This window comes from Amblyomma mixtum, chromosome 9, assembly GCF_055824585.1.
Source record: "Amblyomma mixtum isolate Tamu chromosome 9, ASM5582458v1, whole genome shotgun sequence".
Classification (NCBI taxonomy): domain Eukaryota; kingdom Metazoa; phylum Arthropoda; class Arachnida; order Ixodida; family Ixodidae; genus Amblyomma; species Amblyomma mixtum.
Window position 1 is genome coordinate 93,600,155 of NC_143020.1, and position 18,471 is coordinate 93,618,625.

The 18,471-nt window shown below is 47.1% G+C and overlaps 1 protein-coding gene across 1 annotated transcript; it reads right to left on the minus strand.

Annotated features, from left to right (window-relative positions):
• Window positions 1–9,740: 9,740 nt before the first annotated feature.
• Window positions 9,741–17,856, minus strand: LOC149330169 (uncharacterized). Its single transcript, XM_089559384.1, has 4 exons — window positions 16,970–17,856; window positions 15,562–15,871; window positions 13,945–14,109; window positions 9,741–10,037 (listed from the first exon to the last, which is right to left on the minus strand). The coding sequence occupies exons 1-4, from the start codon at window positions 17,854–17,856 to the stop codon at window positions 9,741–9,743; spliced, it is 1,659 nt and encodes a 552-aa protein (XP_089415510.1).
• Window positions 17,857–18,471: the final 615 nt, after the last annotated feature.

Sequence of the window (18,471 nt, forward strand, 5' to 3'; positions counted from 1 at the left end):
CGCACTCGAGCGGCCTTTCTCTGTGCTGCGTTCAGCGACATTGCAGGCCCGGCGCGATCCTCACGGAGCAGACGTGGGACGTCACGTGAATACTGCTACGTGGGTACCAATGGCGCCCGCGTACCAATGGTCGCCAATGGTCAGCCGTGTGACCACGTTAAGGTGAGAAAGAATAGACACAAGTGCTTAGCTGACTAGGGAAAGTATAGGGAAGTTAACATTGATAACCATGCTCGTGTCATGGCGGTTTCACTGTACGAAGCGCAGCGCTTACCAAGGGCTGTGTGTGTGCGTGTGTGTCTGCGTGTGTGCGCGTGTGTGTGCGCGTGTGCGTGCGCGTGTGCGTGCGCGTGTGCGTGCGCGTGTGCGTGCGCGTGTGCGTGCGCGTGTGTGTGCGCGTGTGTGCGCGCGCGCTTGTGTGTGTGTGCGTGCGCGCGCGCTTGTGTGTGTGTGCGTGCGCGCGCGCGCGCGCGCGCGTGTGTGTGTGCGTGTGTGTGTGTGTGTGAGAGAGAGAGAGAAAGAGGGAGAGAGATCCCGTTCCTGCCACTTCTCGTGGACCATACTATTAACACATCAAAAGCTGCATGATAATACACAGAAGTGCTTAAGTCTGTGCTTGCGCGGAGGCCTATTTCTTAGCATGTGTAAATGATACACATATGTGTGTGTGCAATAGATAGACTCGTGATACGAATTCCAGCCAGTGTCTGCATAAGCATCTCTTCTGTCCTGGTTGCATCACTCAATTCATTGTATGATGACATCATCATCCTCCTTTGGCATTTTACATCTTCCTTTCCTACTCATCACCGTAGACGCCCAGGGTCACATTACCAGTGGCCCTCCTCTCCACCTAGCATTTTATTAACGCTTTCAGACCTTTATTATGTTCTACTGGCGAGAAAAAGTTTGCGTAAGCTTCGACTCCCAATTCGCAAAAATTACAAGAATGGCTTACAAACTTTACAAACATTGCACACCGTACACTTCCGCTATCATAGAATTTCAGTCTTATTCTTAAAACAAATACATTTAGGTTCAATTAATCATGTTAGTTGGCATCCGAAAATGTTTTACCGAAGGAAAATGAGCTGCAGTCTCCTTCAGTAGAACATTCCACCGCATGAGGCAAGTAAAATGTTGCAAAACCAAACAACACTTCGCACAGTCGCACAGTAGAAATTCGGGAAGTTTATAGGTATTTCTTGCTTTCGAATAGCGATCTTTTTGTCTAGGCACGAAATGACCCTATCATTCTGCCCAACCGGAATTTAAAGCGTAACTTGCATCACTGACTTCGTGTGTGCATCTTTAGAAAGATCGTAAATAATTTTGAAACCTAGAGCGTACAAAGACGCAGGGCTGCAAAGGGTCAAGCAATACTGCCTTTCTGATATTCACCCTATCATTTACCGCAGCAATGGGCTTCACACTGATGTGTACTCCTCGGCGCATTCAAGAAATGCGAAACGCCTTTCGGCTTTCCTCTTCCTGAACCCCTTATTGGATATACGATATGGTTTTACATAAGGTGCAAAATTTATCTTTTACAGTTACGTGTAAACAGTTAAGGCGGTTGCTGCTTACATGCTGCCTGTTTTCCGGCATGGTCAGGATCAAGAAAGAGAAGCGCTTCCCTATCACCCCAGGCGATAAGTTTAGCAGGGAGGAAAATGCCGTCAATTGGTGAAGAAAAGTCAGGCTGCCATTTTGTATTTGCATCCCACAGACAAAAAGAAAGATACAGTTCTGACGTTTGTCTTCTCAGCTGACAAGGCAATCGGATCAGTACACGCTGCGATACGAGGACGGCCGGGTTAAAGGCGGTCACGTAAAGCATACCCCACGAGCCATGCCACACGTATGCACGTACTGTGCCGCAGGTGAAAAAAGTGCAAGAACGTGGCGTCTCCTTGGAGAACGCGTTTCAAGAGGATTTGGCGATAGGTAAAGTAACATTACAGAGGCCTTGAAAGGCACCTCGGGCTCTTATAGGACAACGCTGCCTGGTTATTTCCAGAGCGATAGCGTTAACGAGGTCGTGTCGCAGAAAATGCGGCGTCGTTGGCGTCATTGACCGTAAACGAGAAATCCACGAAAAAAAAATTGCTGTGGCTTAGCTCAGCTAGGCCACTACATTTATAGCGCAAGCTACGTTAGGCGCCGAGCATAGCATAGCATGCTCGGCGCTTAACAACCATGGCAACCGGTTGCCATGGTTGTCATGGTTACGGGGCATGCGCAGTACTGGCCTGCGACGACCGTCCGAAATGCGCCGCTAACTAGCTTAGTATAGCTTTCGCTACAAAATCTCCAGAGAATAAGCAAGCTACGAGGCAGGTGGGCCATTCATGTCACGTAACCGTGTGGTTTCATGAGAATTTGCCTACCGTGGCAGGTGGCAGTTAAATTAATGATTGGTCGGACGAGGCTTCCCGCGAAGAGCAATCTCGGTCGCAGAAACCCCACTGGTGGCATGCACCTGCCATCGCAGAGCTGTGGCTCATTGGTTGACCGCTGCACCACTGCGCCAGGAGTGGTATGATGACTCCCAGGGATGTATGAACATTAAGTTAAGAATGACAAATTCTGCACATAAGGGCATTCACATACTTAAGTTCTCGCGTCATACCCTTGATGGGGTGCTTACGTGCCGCCTCCAATTTTTTATTATTATTCAGTGTGCTTCTTCCAGAGGCACTATCAGTCATTACCCTCATATGCGTCCGTTTACCTTGTGACGTCGTCGCATATTCAGGCGGGGCTCCAGCGTGGGAATAAAACGAAAACGAGGGCTGTCTTTGGTGAAGGATATCGTCAAAAGTGTTTTCCAGAGTCGGCTAGCCTTGGAAAAATGATAGCTTTTCTGTGATACAAAGCAAGAAAGTGAAAAGGAAAGTGTGGGAACCAAAGAAACCCAGCAGAGACTGAACGAAAACAGTAATTACTTTCTCAGTGCATTTCTTATTCTCCTATCACCTCTAATCGCTAATACAATCTAAATACCTTGCCCATTTTTTCTTTAGAATGATAGCTATGTGAACGACTTTCTGAGGTGTAATCGGCGCAGGCAACAGACAGATTCGCCTTAACTGGTCTACGCATGTAAAGTTGCATATGCAGGCCTTAATCATTGTCATCATCAGCGACAACCTGATATATCCCTTGCAGGACAAATGTCTATCCAATCGATCTCCGATTAGTCCTCTCCTGGGCCAGCTTAGGCCTCCCTATGCTCGCGAGCTTTCTAATCTCATCTGCTTGTCTGAGCGTCGGCAGCCCTCCGATTTCCTTGGAATCCTATTCGTTACCGTTAGATACCATTGGTTACTTACTCTCGTAATACATGCTCTTCTCACGTCTAGTTCCCCGTCTTCACGTCAGGTGTGATTCCATTATGGTTGATTCGCACGCCGGACCGGTGGCCAGCGAACCAAGTGTCACGTGACTACCCACTTCCGGTCTGTGACCTTGGCACCTGGATCGCGATTTTGATTAATGTTGCATTCACTCCTCGATCTCAAATACACTGCTGCCGAAGACCGCAGGCATGATTAACCCGCATATGACCACCGACAAAGGGGAAATTTGGAGGAGTGTTAATAAGCGGATTAAAAATGCAGGCGGCCTTTCTCCATAGGGGGGCAGGGGCTGAATTACCATAATTGTCATCAACCAGCGTTTGTTCCCTCACCCACTCCGCCCGCTTCCGATCTCTTAACGTTATACCTATCATTTTACTTTCCACAGCTCGCTGCGTCGCCCTTAACTTAAGCTGAACCGTTTTTGTTGGCCTCCATGTTTCTGCCCCATAGGTGAGCACCGATAACATACAGCTGTTGTATACTTTCTCTCGAGGGATACAAAGTAAACTGCCATCCATGATCAGAGATAACCTGCCATATGCAATTCACACCATTCTTATTATTCTAGTTATTTCCCTCTCATGATCTGGATCTGCGGTCACTACCTGCCCTAAGTAGACGTAATCTCTAACCACTTCGAGAGCCTCGCTACCAACTGTGAACTGCTAATCCCTTGCGAGACTGTTGACCATTACTTGATCATGCTTTGCAGTTCATCCCCTGAGTGACTTAGCAAGACAATGTCCTCAGCGAATCGCAGATTACTGAGTTATTCTCCATTTACTCTAATCCTCGAATGTTCCCGATCCAAGACTCTGAATACCTATTGTAAACAGGCGGGGAATAGCCTTGGCGGGAACATGTCTCCCTGCCTGACAATTTTCTTCCTTGGAATTTTATTTCTGACTTTATGGAGGACTATAGTAACAGTGCAGCCATTATAGATATCTTCCAGTATTTTTACGCAAGGCTTTTTTACACCCTGATTCCGTAATGCCTGCATGACCTTATGGTTTCGACTCAGTCATACAATTTCTCGTATTCTATGATTATTATAAAGCGGTTGGCTATATTCTGTGCATTTCTCTATCACTTGATTGATAACGGGAATATGATCTATTGTCGAGTATCCTTTTCGAAAGCATACTTTGTCACTGGGCCGACTGAAGTCTTAGGTTGTCCTTACTCTAATAGCGATTAACATAGTAAATGACTTGTAGGCAACGAACCGCAAGCTGATCGGTCTGTAATTTTTCAAGTCCTTGACAACTCCTTGCCAATGAATTAAGATAATGTTTGCGTTCTTCCAAGCTTCGGGTACGCTCGAAGTCACAAGGCATGGCGTGTACAGCGTTGTTACTTTTTCTAGCCATCCTTAAACAGTTCTCCAGTTACCTGAACCTCACCAGCTGCTTCCCCCCCCCCCCCCCCCCCTACATTGCTCTTAATGCTTCCTTTACTCTACCAGCTCATCAGATATCAAGTAGGAACAAAAAACAGCGGTCACTGAGCAGGTCAGTAAAAAGCATAAGCATGATGTTTTGCTTTCAGTGGAACGGACAGAGGGTTTTGGATATTTTAAATGGAAAACTGCTGATTGTGAACGAAGAGCTCACAGGAAAAGTTTCAGGGATGTTCATATGAGCGAAACAGGAATACTGCTATGGCAGCTAAAGGGCACCGTTGTGACCTTTACCGTTTTGCGATACCTCACAAACCATGGATCACCGTCACCGACTCGCCCAAGTTTCTACCCTCGCACAAATGAATGTAAGCTTCTCAGGCTCTCTATAACGAAGAAACCCATATTGGTCTCGAAACGTCCACTCTATCGCCACATGACTTTGCCACCGAGTAAAAATTTTCCTCGAGAAAAAAAAATTGGCTGGGGGTTTAGCAGTGTTAAACACACAGTTTTTTTGCTTATGGACACCACCACCACGTACGAAAGCGCGATTGAGGTGTCCACTGACCCAGGAAGCCAGTTATGCGCGTCTTCAACTTTTTCATCTTCAGTGCCAATTTACCCAATGTACGTCGGCGGCTTATGCTCCAGTGCCGTGGTTCTGTAGCAGTGTTGTCAACGCCAACGCGTATTGCTCTTGTGCTGTGTTTCGCCACACCATAGTCGACGCCAACGCATGCGGCACGCATCTCTCTCTCGCTATACCGCCACATTAGTTGATCAAGACAATGTGCAATGCACAGCGCGACAGTGAGTTGCAGTTTAACACGAGGCGTGATCGGCAACCTGGTATAGTAAATGCCACGTTGAAAGAAAAAAAAAAGCGGCGCTAGCCTCGTGCTCTCGTGCAGTGGCCAGGGAAGCTAATCTTCTCGCGCCGCCATGGGTTCGAATCCCAGCAGCGGCAATATTTGTGTTATTTTTGGTTCGCCTAATGTCACTCTCAAGGTCAAGCATCACACAAACCGGTGGGCCGGCTTGACCTCGTGAAGTAGTGGTTTTGCACTAAAATTCCGTAAGCGACATCTCTGCAGCGTCCGCACCAATCCGTTTTGTCGTTCGCGTCCCTGTCAAGAGAGGGCACGCTCGGCGACACACGTGCGCATCCACCTGGAGGAGGTCTCGAAACGGGCTCGATTTGCATGGGTGGCAGCACGACGAACATATGCGTGGAGGGGGTCGTATCCAAACGCGTGTCTGTATAAACGTGTTTGTTTTTATCTTTGTACGTGTTTTCGCCGTTACCTCGATGTCGCTGCGGTTTGGCGGCAGCTATGGTCTTCACGGGGAGATTTATCGTTTATTCACGGACCAGCGCAGATGTCCCCCTTCTGAATTGCATTTTATTTTTGTTTTGGAACGCCAGAAAGTAGAGCGCCCGAGTGAGGGAGCCTGGCCGCGATGATCTTCCTTCGAGCTCTAAAAAGATGCACGTCGAAACTAAATTAGCCAGGCGGCAGATGCTTTAGTAGTACAAATAATCTAGGATCTAATTACTCGAAAGAGCTTTTCTAACTTGGTCGTACATTAGCAATAACTATGTGTTTGCAAAGTGCCCGAAAGGCTGCAGGCGTGCTGAACAACGCTTAAACCCCGGAAAGATTATAGTGTTTTTCGAACTCATCATTGAATCACTGCTGGGTATGAATTAAGCGTGTTGCATTGGAAAGCTTTGGATTCATTCACACCTCCTTCTGAGTCCGGGTTCTTTTGAAAGGGCTTGTGATACGGGTATTCACGACGCTTTGGATTCAGCTCCGCCCAGGAGTGCTTTTGGATTTCATCCAGCTTTCAAGCATGATCATCGGCTTTAGGTGTCAGACATAACCGCTATACTAGTATAATGTATAATGCCGTGGTCGGTTATACGCAGCTGGCATTGCAAGTCAACTTCATGCGTTGCATGGATAGCTAATACGCAAGAAGGAACAGAAAAAATTCCGAGCCCTGGTTTTGTGCTCTGTGAAGATCGAAAATCAACCCAGAGAGGACCGCTGTTTTCTTCATAGAACTTCTCGTAGTTATAGTGTAAGCAAGTTTAAACTTTAAGCCTTTGCACCCAACTGTTAAGTACAATCAGTTTTGTCTCGTTTTTTTTTTGTGTTGCGTTCTTCCTACCAGAACAGCTGTTAAAGAAATGCTGAGGAGCATCATCGAAGCTGCACTTTTGTCTACTCGTGGCTACCCTGTACTATATATATATATATATATATATATATATTGCCTTGTGACCGTCACGATAACAATGACAGCCTCCCAGACTCTTATTTCGATCATAATCATGAGCACTATCCCTATCATCGCGATCATTGTTAGCCGAGATGTGCGATTGGCATTGTATTGGCTATTCAACCATTTCACGCTTACCCTTGTCCCACGCAAGCCGCGGTAACGGCGTCCTAGCGAACTTTGCTATGATTCCCACCGATTTCTAGCCGTTCTGGATTCCACTTTCTTTTGTACGGTTCATGCTCGGACGGTTTCTGCAATTAGCTGACCCGAAGGCAAAGCTATGTTTAAAGGTAAGGTTACAATGTACACTATCGTGAAGTTTTCTGGTGATCTAATTGCCGGCAGTTTTGCGTATATCCCGGCACATTGCGTGTTGTAAGACACACACACTGCCGGATGAGGTGCTCTGTAAACGGGAAAAAAAAAAACTTTATTGCACGGCCAAAGCAAGAAGATTGGCAGGTATTCAGTAATTCAGAAAACTCGCGAACAAGAGTCGTTCAGCAGAACTGACACAGGTGTTGATCTTGGCCGAGGCCTTTTTCTCACTGCAAAGATAGGCCTACTAGTGGTCTAAAACGGGTCAGACGCACGTATGGCTGTTACAGCGCGAAGCAGCGTAGCGGAATACGCAACAATTGCGTTGGATCATTTCTGTACGCAAACAAGCAGTTCAAGAAGTAAGAATGCACAGTGCATTTGCAGTGTGCGAAAACTCTGACCTCGCGAAGTCTCGCTGAATAACAGCACTTAAGCGGAAATAATGACAATACACCGCGATCTATGGGAAGAGTTTCTAGCAGCATCGGAAAGCTTTGCACGTAAGGAGACCATGTATGCATGCCGCATGTATAATCCGGGTTGCCCAGTAGGGATTCCCTAATCAATTCTGTGTTCCCACAGCGAGGCAAGCACTCAGAACGCGCCGGGTGACTGATACCGACAGCTGATACCGCACTGTCCGGACGTCCCGTGAGAAACCAAAGATCGATGTGGTGAAACGAGCAGTTCTTGAGGGAACGCGTCCGGTCACCGCGGTCAGTGTGCAACGCGGCGGGGAGGTTGGCGTTCTCATTTCGAAATACACTGGCGAGTGTGACGCCGCCACTATCAAGCACGGTTGTGCATCAAGTAGCGATGTTCGACCCTGAGATCATCAATAGAATTATCCTATGAGGCATGACCTACTATGAAGCGTGATGGCTGGCATTCTCATCACGGACTAAGGCATTGTGTGATTGTGACTTCATACATGCTTGTCTGTGACCCTGCTTGTGAATGGGGACTTCGTATGGATCGTATTTGAACTCCAAGAAAGTAAACCATATTTATTTCACTCCAAAAACATACAAAGGGTTTTCATCACAAACGTCTCGCAGTAGCAGCCGGCATATTATATATTCAAAACCATGGTGTTGATTGCGCACAAAACATATGTAACCACAAGTATAACGAAATTAGCGCAAAATGACGAGACAATATGTACAGTGCACACCAAATCGGCACAGCGCAGGGACCAAAAGTCCCGGCAAATGGACTTTCGTAAGACTCAAGTCAAGCATTCCAGAGTTCCACACAGAACAAATGAGGGACACCAAAATTTCCTGGCCTAATCGGTGAAGACGTGTAAACGACACCACAGACTCTGGTCTGTTGTGTCGTTTACACGTCTCCACCGTCTCCGCCATAGACTCCGGTCTGTTGTGTCTATATTTAACATGGATCCTGCTACTTATATTGGTTTTAATCGTTCTAGAGAAACACGTCACAAGCATGAATTTACGATTAATGAATACTCTTGCACTAACAACACATATTACTTTTACTTCTTCCCGCGAGCCATAAGAGAATAAAACGCCCTAGATAAATCTATAACTTCGCAGGATTCTTTAGAAAAGTTTGTCAAGCTCGCGGCCTCATCAGTCCTGTCAACAAGCCAGACCTGATGATCATGTTCAGTGTGTATTTGTTTTGTGTTGTTGCTCACTTGATGTGTACGCAGTGTATTACAGTATGAAGGAATGCTTTGAGATGTGTTCGAGCGCATGCTTTCAAGACCACAGTTACCGACTATCTCCCGTCTAATACGCAGCACTTGATGTGACTGCTTATGAATGTTTTAACATCTTCATAATCAGAACCAGAATCATGTTTATTTAACATCATGTCGATGTTGAGAACGTCTACAAAAAGTCAGTCAAAGGCTTGACGAGGCCGACGCACCCCACAGAGGCATTGCAGTGGTACACAACATCAGAGCACTTTTGAAGAACAAACAAACAAAGAGAAAAAACTAAGATTTGGCATTAGCTGCACATCAATTCGGACTGCTTATTTAATTAATGCGGGAGGGTGTAGCTCATCATTTCATAGCCGTAATTTGTTCGCTTCTTAGGTACATACCATTTGGGTGTCGCTCGGGTAGAGCACTCTGGCTCTTTGCATTTTAAACCTGACAGCTTTACCATAGGGCAATTATTTTTATTAACCCTGGATGTATAAAGCCTTGTCTTTCTAAACCTGATTGCTGGCCCTTGTGCTGTATTATTGTCTGTTAACTTGTATCTTCTTGCTTATAAATTCACTCTTGTAACAGTCCAAGTGGGACTAACCGTATGTTAAAATAAATATAAATAAATATATATGCGCGCATCATTAATGTTCGGTGGTGTCCTTGTCTACATTCGGCACCGTCCACCGACAAAGCCCGCCGTGTTCGCGCAACCGAAAGCCTTGGCGAACTCAGGCATGTTGTGCAGCGGGAGCATGCACTTTTCGCGAGGCGTCAGCGGGTCCGGCCTCTGGGATCCGCTGCACCAGAGCAAGCAGTAGCGCAGGAAGAAGATGCGCATCGCCTCGTGCCAGTGGGCGATGAAGACGCCGTAGTCCGGCGCGAGCTCCCTGAACTCGGCCGTGAGCGCGTCGAAAGCGAGCCGCAGTCCCTGGGCGAGAACGTACATGCTGGTCTGCTGCTCCTGCGGTGCGCGCGGCACAGGTACGGCTCTGTATTGCATTGTATTAAGGCGAAAGCCTTTAATGGCTCATACTGTGGTTCGTTAGCAGAGGGTGTCACACCTTTGGCACCGTTTAACTCGTGTTAACTCGGGAACTAAGAAAGATAGGAGACAACTAATGATTGCTTCAGATAGACACGGAAAAAATTAGCCTAGAATCCTAGTTTGATGGCTGTATATTAATTAGTTAATTAATTATAGGCAATAATGCCGAAATTTCGTCTAAATAGCGCGGACGTCTATATAGCCACGGGAACGGTGTGACGTTACATCTACTGGATGTCGTCAGGGCATAACGAAAATTGTGACAGAATGGTCGGAAAAACGTAGGATTTGTGGCAAATTAGATGAAAAAATGGGTAATTAAGAGTGATTAACACTTAAGATTCCCGAATGATGTATGATTTGGGTATCGATATAGCCACGGGAATAGTGTGACATCACATCCACCGGAAGTGGCCGCGGCATAGTGTCATCGGCACCCACCTCTCAACACTTTAGTTGCGAAAGTGTCCTCGCAATTTTGTGTTGGGTTTTACGCCACATAAGCAACTTAGACCATCATGCGGCAAAGACATGGCATAATTTCTTTCAAAAATGGATGTCCTTGGTGACAGTCCTTGTCCGGAGAAGGACTCCGAGGAGCCCAACAAATCAAATAAAGGCCTCAGCCTTCTTATCAATCCTGAGTGGACGAGGTGCATCACGAAATGCGGCAAAGCCGAGGATATACATTTTTAGAGCTTATAGTTTTTGCGATATTACAGTTTGTTCAAGATCGGAAACTTCAAGGAAACTTCAGTTTGTTCAAGGAAACTTACACCCGATGAAATATGTACAAGTGGATTATCCCCTAAAAGTAAGTTGGGGTCGAAAGGAATGTGTTCATTGTAAAATACAGTAAAATATTTCATCCTTAGCCGTTCTAGTTCTGTGCACGAAAATAAAGTGTGAAAATAGAAGTGAGCTCACCTCCACATTTCTCGCATACGGGTTTGTCTTGTTTTGTCAGTAGAAAGTTATGTGTTAGGTGTGTGTGTCTGTCCGATGCGCATGCGGCATAAAATTGCCTCTGTAAAACGTTCGTGATGCGTGCATGATCTCCATTTTTCCAGAATGAGTATTACTATTTAGTAAAACCCATTCCAGTTAAATGGAAAACCCATTAAATTTAAATTTTCCCCACTATTCCAGGCGAGTGCGCGGACAGTGACGACTAAGCCAGTGCCATTAGAAGAAAGGGGGGACATTACCCAGATGAAAATGGTGCCTCGGCAGATTTTGTCAGGGGCATCCATTCGAGCTGGAGCAGTACTTTTGGAGTTAAATTTTGAGCTCGAAAACGCCAGTCAAGCTGGAAATTGCTGGAGCTTGCTGGAAGAGCAAATTTCTCAGCTGTAAGCAAGAATTGTTCGAGCTGGACACGATTTCCAGTTCAGCAGATATCATTCCAGCTGGAATGGAAAGTTACCAGCTGGAAAGATGTGGGTTCGAGGTCAATAATGCAGCTGGAAATGAGAGCCTCTTTTCACCTAAGTAGAGGAAGCAGAAAACACTTTTCGCGGTCTACCAAGACAAGCAAATTAAAGGGACAGTTGTAATGAACATAATGCCCCCTTCCCGCTTTCGTTTCCGTATTGCAACTGTACCCACCTTCTGCTGCACGTCACCTAAGGAAATCTGGATCAAATCATCGAAAACTCAACATTTATAATGTGATATTAGCGTAAGCAATGTAATCACAAGCAAGAGGCCACGAACAGCGCTCTGATTCGCTTGTGCTCAGGTGCCGTTTTTCGCAAAATGAATGCAGGCTCCAACTAGGCCAGCACCGAATCTAGGTTATCAAAGAATGTGGAGGGTTTCCTTCTGAGTCCTAATTGTCCCCATTGGCTCCGGCACGCAACGCTCTATTTGCCAACGGCACAACGATAGATTTCTTCGTTATAATGTACCACGGAAAGGAAGCTAGGAGAAAAGTTGCTCAACTTATATACATGCAGCCTCTACTGAGGAGTGGCGCTCAAATACGATTATAATTCTTTACGAATTTCACATTTTATGAAGAAACAAATGCACTTCCGACACAATTATGATGACTCGTTTTTGAAATAAACACCGCTTCTTATGTCAGGTATCTGTGTTGTTACAGCTGCAACGCCATTACTGTGTTTTTTTTAATTTCACGTTCAAGGCTACAAAACTCCAATATTATTGCGTCATTCACTGGCTTCCAGATTTTCGCCAAAAGCGTTTGCAATATTTTCTGTTGAAGCGCAATTCACACTTAGCTACCGCCATCAACGTAATCAGCAACTCTTGTGTAGGTGCTTGGCAGCCAAAGTGGCACCATCTGCCGAAGGGACTCGGTACCACCCACTTCGAGGCTATACGACGCAAGGAAATGGAATGAGTCATAGGAACACAGTTTCTCACTAAGCCCCCTTGAAAGGCAACTGAAATTCGGTTTGCATATGCCCTAATGCACCTCAATGCACAGTTCGACAGCGCCTCCTGACGTCCCCTAACCCCCTTCGGCAGCTGTTTCTCAATTCCTGCGCCTGAACGCTGCTGCTTCATGACGCTTGAGACAGGTGGCGCTACAATACCGCTTTCTTACTAATACGGCACCGTCGCACATTTGATCATCATTATCAGTTACGAAGCGAGCCCGAGTTCTAAATTGCGGCATCCAAATAAGCCTGCTTTTCAAGGCTTAGGTGACTCGGTTCGGAACTCAGCTTATTGCAACAAATAAAACATAATAGTTGACTCTGGTGGCGGCAATCGGCGCTCACGAAAGTTTGACCTGTGTGGGCTACTTTATTAAATGGCACAGATAAATCTACAAAGATATTAATGGGTTCACTAAGTGTGACGAAACTGGGAGCTAAAATATTTTTCTCGTTTTACAGTGTATCCATGAAGGCCGAGATTTGTAAATACTCGGCCAGTGCTTTAAAAAAGTAGTGAGTGAGAAAGTGTGCTGCATCATTTCGAAGCTCATTTTAAAACGCCACGACAGATGTGTGCTGTGAAGCCGGACAAACCCCCAAAAGGCGCTCTGCTCTATCTGCTGGGTGCTTACCCGAACCGAGCAAGCTTCTCGTGTAGTCCGACATCACATGCTGCCACATGCGCTTCATTTAAAGTTCAAACTAGACTGCCTAGACAGCATTATGTGAAAAAAAAAGTTGTCAAATGATCCAAGTATTTGCAAGGGAATGTAGCGTGCGCAACAGAAATGTCATACTACGCGACAAGCTTGCGTGATTTAGGGGAACACCCAGCGGATAGATCACCTTCTGAAGGGTATGTCCGGCTTCACGACACGTATTCATTGCGGCGTTTTAAAAAAACAGCTTCAAAATGATTTAGCACACTGTCTCACACTCTTCTTATCCAAAACACTCGCCAACTGTTAGCATCAGCCGCTTCCATACCTACTCTCTGAAATGAGGAAAAATATTTCAGAAAGCTTTTACATGTGGTCCTGTGGGCCGCACTCCCGCCCCGTATACCACCAAGAAGGAACACCCCATGCGCAAGCAGTGTTTTAAAATACATCGCCTTCGGAATGACGTTTCATACTTTCAGAACCTATGCTAGGACTGGAGTAGCATGTAAGGCTAACAAGCAGGCGGACCTCTCCTGTATGTATTAAAGTCTCCCTCTCTTTACTAGGATGAATTTGGTTGTTCGTCAACAAAGTAAAACAGATGTAGGCCATTACAAAATCAGAAAAACTGTCTTTAAAACTTTTGCCTCCGTGTATTCCTATGGGCGCTAAGCCTACTTTTCAACCCCAAGTGGGATCTAACTGCCGCGAACCCCCCGCTTTATCTGTAAACACGGTGTTGGTCTGTACCTTCACTGTTCCGGACACGTCGTTTCTGAACCCGAGGCGGTAGTGCAGGTTGACAAGACATCGGATGCGGCGTGAGTACTTGTCGTAGGTGTTCCGAGTCCACCAAGACCAGCGGTCGCTCTGGTACTTAACGCCGGCGTCCTCGGGGTGGATGGCTTTCACCACCTGTGGTCAAGGGAGGGAGGACCCTTATATTGGACAAGCCACTGTAATTCTGCCATTCTGTGTAGCAGCCCAATGTGAACTGCAACACAGGAGCTGCGGCCGGAGGTCAGTTCTTGAAGCATTGCAAGCCCAGATCTGCTGGAAATTTTTGATGCAAAGAACAATGCCCACTCATTGTTTGTGCAACTTGGGTGCTGTGTATAAGGGCGCATTTTTCAAGTATAAATCCGAATCCTCGGCAGCTTCACTCTGGAGGCGTTGGAAATCATATCCAGCGCGATAGTACATGCTTGTATCGCAGCTTTGGACCGTTTAGTGCCATGAACAATGTCCACTGAATTTTTGTGCAACTTGGAGGCTCTGTATCATCATCATCATCACCAGCCTCACTACGCCCACGTCCTTTGCCGAGTGCGTCCACAATGTCCCTGCAAACTTCTTAATCTCATCCGCCCACCTAACTCTCTGGCGCCCCCTGCTACGCTTGCCTTGTCTTGGAATCCACACCGTCACCCTTAAGGACGAGTGGGTTATCCTGCCTTCGTATTCATTCCCTTCCTAAGCCCATTTCTTCCTCTTGATAACGAATAAGATGTCATTAACCCGCGCATTACTTTACTACCAAGCGGAATCTTCGGCAGCTTTATTCCATACGCGGTGAAAATCGCATTAAGCACGATAGTACATGCTGGTATCTTAGCTCCAAAGCTGCCTTATTCTTGCAGCGCAAGTTTGTCCGAAGACAAAGAATTTGCTCTTGTAACTGTTATACCAATACTACGTGAGAATCTGCAGACATAGTAAATAAAAACTTGCAGTGCAGCAATAAGAAAGACTAGGCATTTCAAATACAACTCGTTTCATCCGGTCGAGCGAACGCAAAGCAGCATTATTTATCCGTTCCTGCATATTTAGAGAGAAGCCCGCAACTTTCCCCCGCATAATAGCTAAGACTAGGACTGGTTGGAGTGTATTTTCTGAAAATTTTAGCGTTGCGTGGAAAGAGGGCGGAACCGTGATGACGACGATCACAATGGCGGGAGCGAGTATTTGATAATTAGCAGTTCGAATTACGAGTGCGGAAAGTAGCGATATGTTGGTTATGCTTATAAAGAGATTACTTGCGATAACTACTTTACATGTCTAGGGATCTAAAAAAAGCAGATGAGAAGATGAAATGGAAAATAATTGCTCACTCACGACCCTCGGTGCGCTGCACATCATTACATTCGCCAGGGGGCTGAAGATCTGGCATACAACAAAGCAGAAGAATGCCCTCAACCGTGAGGGCAGGCTGATATCAGCAACTATGTCCTTCATGTGAACAGAAGGGGTCCCAAGGTTGTGTTTCAAATTTGTTTTTCCTTGCGTACTTGCTGTGTTTCCACGCAGCACTAAGTGCAACAGGCGTAAAGGCAGCGCGGCAGCACGAGCGCTTGCTACACCCGTCACCTGATTTGCCAGCAGAGAAGCGACTGTTCCGTAGCTGAAGTACGTCGGTACGTCGCTGTTGTACACGTAGGGTTCCGTCTGGTACATGCCGGGAACCACGACGGCACCAACCCGGGTGGAGTAGATCACCTGCCCCGTGTAACCATGCTGCGCCACGATGAGCTCGTTCAGAGTCGGAGGGCTCGCCATCAGCACCCGCTGGTCATGTCTCCGGGCACGAAGATACTTGGACACGAAAGGCTCGTCGTCCGTCGAAGATGACTGCAGTGACTTGTTGCTTGCATCGCCTCCGCCCATGATATTCAGGCCCCTGTCGTATACCGTAGGTGGTCCTTCAGTGCGGGCCTAAACAACTGGCGATGACTGAAGAATTTGAGAAGCTGGTGCACAGATTTGGTCAGAGCTCTTCGGGTCATTTAATCTGCTTTTGAGACGCACAGCAGAGCGCAAAGATCGAAACGACTTGAAAAGCTAAGACGAGAATTGTTCTCGCCTTTCGGAAATTGACAGCTTGATGGGTTCCTTGAATGCTCAACTACACATAAGAAAAAAAAAATCCTGTGCCCTGAAGACTTTGACGGGAGAGTGCATTTAAATGACTGGTGCTTTAGGGGTCAGCAAATTAACACTGAATCATACAAAGCAAAGCAAAGCGAAATATCACATAAATGTGAGAGGAAAGCTTTGTACGCTTCAATGTTGTTTAGCTGTCGCAAAAATAACACTGAAGCGTATAAAGAAAAGCAACATATCACCTAAATGTGAAAAGAAAGTCATCACAAAGCTTTAAGACGTTTTGACCGGCTAGCTGGTTAGGAAGCATCATGGAGTGAACAGCGCCGTCTGAGACACACACGCAGAGGACGAGGAATGAGCGCTGTGTTCGATCTCATTCTTCGTCCTGTGTGTGTGTGTGCCTCAGTCTGTGGTGTTCACTTCATGACGCATCACAAAGCCCTCTTAGAAGCAATCAAAAGGCACAACGCGTGCTGAGAAATGGGATGGCTGCTCCAGTCATTTGATCGCGTCTTAATGCATTTACTTTTGACAGCTTTACGAAACTCCAGCTTTAATCAATGTTGCCCGTAATCTCTATGACTGTGCATATATTTGAACGGGCTCCAGTCGGTTGCCAGCGAAAAACGTGCATTTCGCTATCCAACATTCTGTACAGCAAGTTCGACTTGGAGCATACAAACTTACTTGAAGAAGGAGATTCCCCACACATTGCAAAACGCTGCGCGTGGCGATAGTAAAGCTGTCTCGAGCCTATAGCTTAAACGGTCACCTGCATGGCTGCAAACGTCAGTTCTTTTGAAAAATTGCCTGAGTGATTTCTGTCTGGCCCGATGAATCGAGGGCAAGAGCAGTTCGATAAAGGCTATCCTGATAGTTAATTAAATCTCACCTGTAATCAGCTTCCACATCGATGGGAGCACGGACCACCACAGGAGTACCCTCCACTTCCGCGATGACTGCCTTGCGTCCGCGCCGTCCGAGCCATGTGAACACGGTTTGGCTCGATGACGTCTTCTGGATGGCGGCAAACATGCTCGTGAGTAGCTTTTCGCTGTCCTCCGCCTTAACTAATTTGGCCACGAGATGGTGCCACGTCTTGGTGAGGCAGCTCTTGGCGTTGTTGAAGCAGAAACCGGACGCACTCAGATCACCCGAGCGCACCCGACGCTTCTGAATTTCCATTCTGGCAAAGTAAGCAGCCACGTACGCCGACAGATAAAGAGCCGCCGTCGGAGGACCTTTCCTGAAGATGACTTTGAAGATGTGTTTGATGAAGTTCCTATCTCGCGCCAGCACAGTGCCTCCACGTTCTATGCCTTGCGAAGAGGGAAGGTCGGAGCTGACAGCGTTTAACCACTCGTCGATTGTGACGCCGTCTACAAGATTCGCAAATGTGGCGTCGAAACGAAGGCGCTCTACAACAGATTTTCCCGTATCGAGCGCCATGTCGACGTCTTTGTCGAGCCAGTAGAGCCTCGCCGAGGTTCTACGTGCGTCTGGAACATCGGGGAAGGCCTCCAAGACTTGCTGGAGAAGACTTTGCGTGTCACCCGCCCCGTCGTTCCCAAAGAACCTCCTGGTCACGGACAACCCTGTTGACACGTGGAACGAGTTTCTCGAGCCGTCACGGAGCAGCGTCATTTCGACAATGGTGTGGATGCCGAACATGAGAGACGTACGCACTAGGAACCTGATAATCTCGGCAGCACTACTGGAACGTCGGAGCATGGCTAAGGACAGATGCTGCTGCGCCGCTTGGAGGGCTTCGGCGAGCATTGTCTCTTGGGTGACGTACTGCTCGCAAGTTGTGTAAACCTGACTCAACACCTTTGTGCCTTCCTTAGTATCCTCTTTCAAGCCGCGTGCGGCGGCCGCCTGAAGTTTGGCTAGGAAGGAGTTGATATTGTCCCCGTGGAAGCTGTCGCGATCGTGGCCAACCCATGATCCACAGACGTACTCGTAGAAATTGACGCAGGGGTCGATGCTGGCATTGAGGAGCTTGAAGAGGCTGTCCTTGGCGCGAAGACATTGTGGCGTAGTGCACGCGACGAGTACGTCGGGTTCGTAGCGGGTTGCCAGCACCAGAGCGATGGAAGCGATGACGACGGATGCAGCGAATAGCGTGCCGGCCGCCAACCAGGCTTTGCTAGCGTTCGCATCGACGGCGGAATCAGTAGGGCCGAATGGAGCTGAAAGAGACGCATTAGGAGAGAGATCAGACATGAGATACCGAGCGGGCTGTTTCCACCGGGCATGACGTCTCGTATAAGTGCACAACACTGCTCATCACAATGTGAAAGAGAATACAAAACTTCGTCCCTGCTTAAGCGCACATTATATAAAAACCCGCTATGTAATTAGGCTCATTTCCAAGTGGAGATTGCCAAAAGT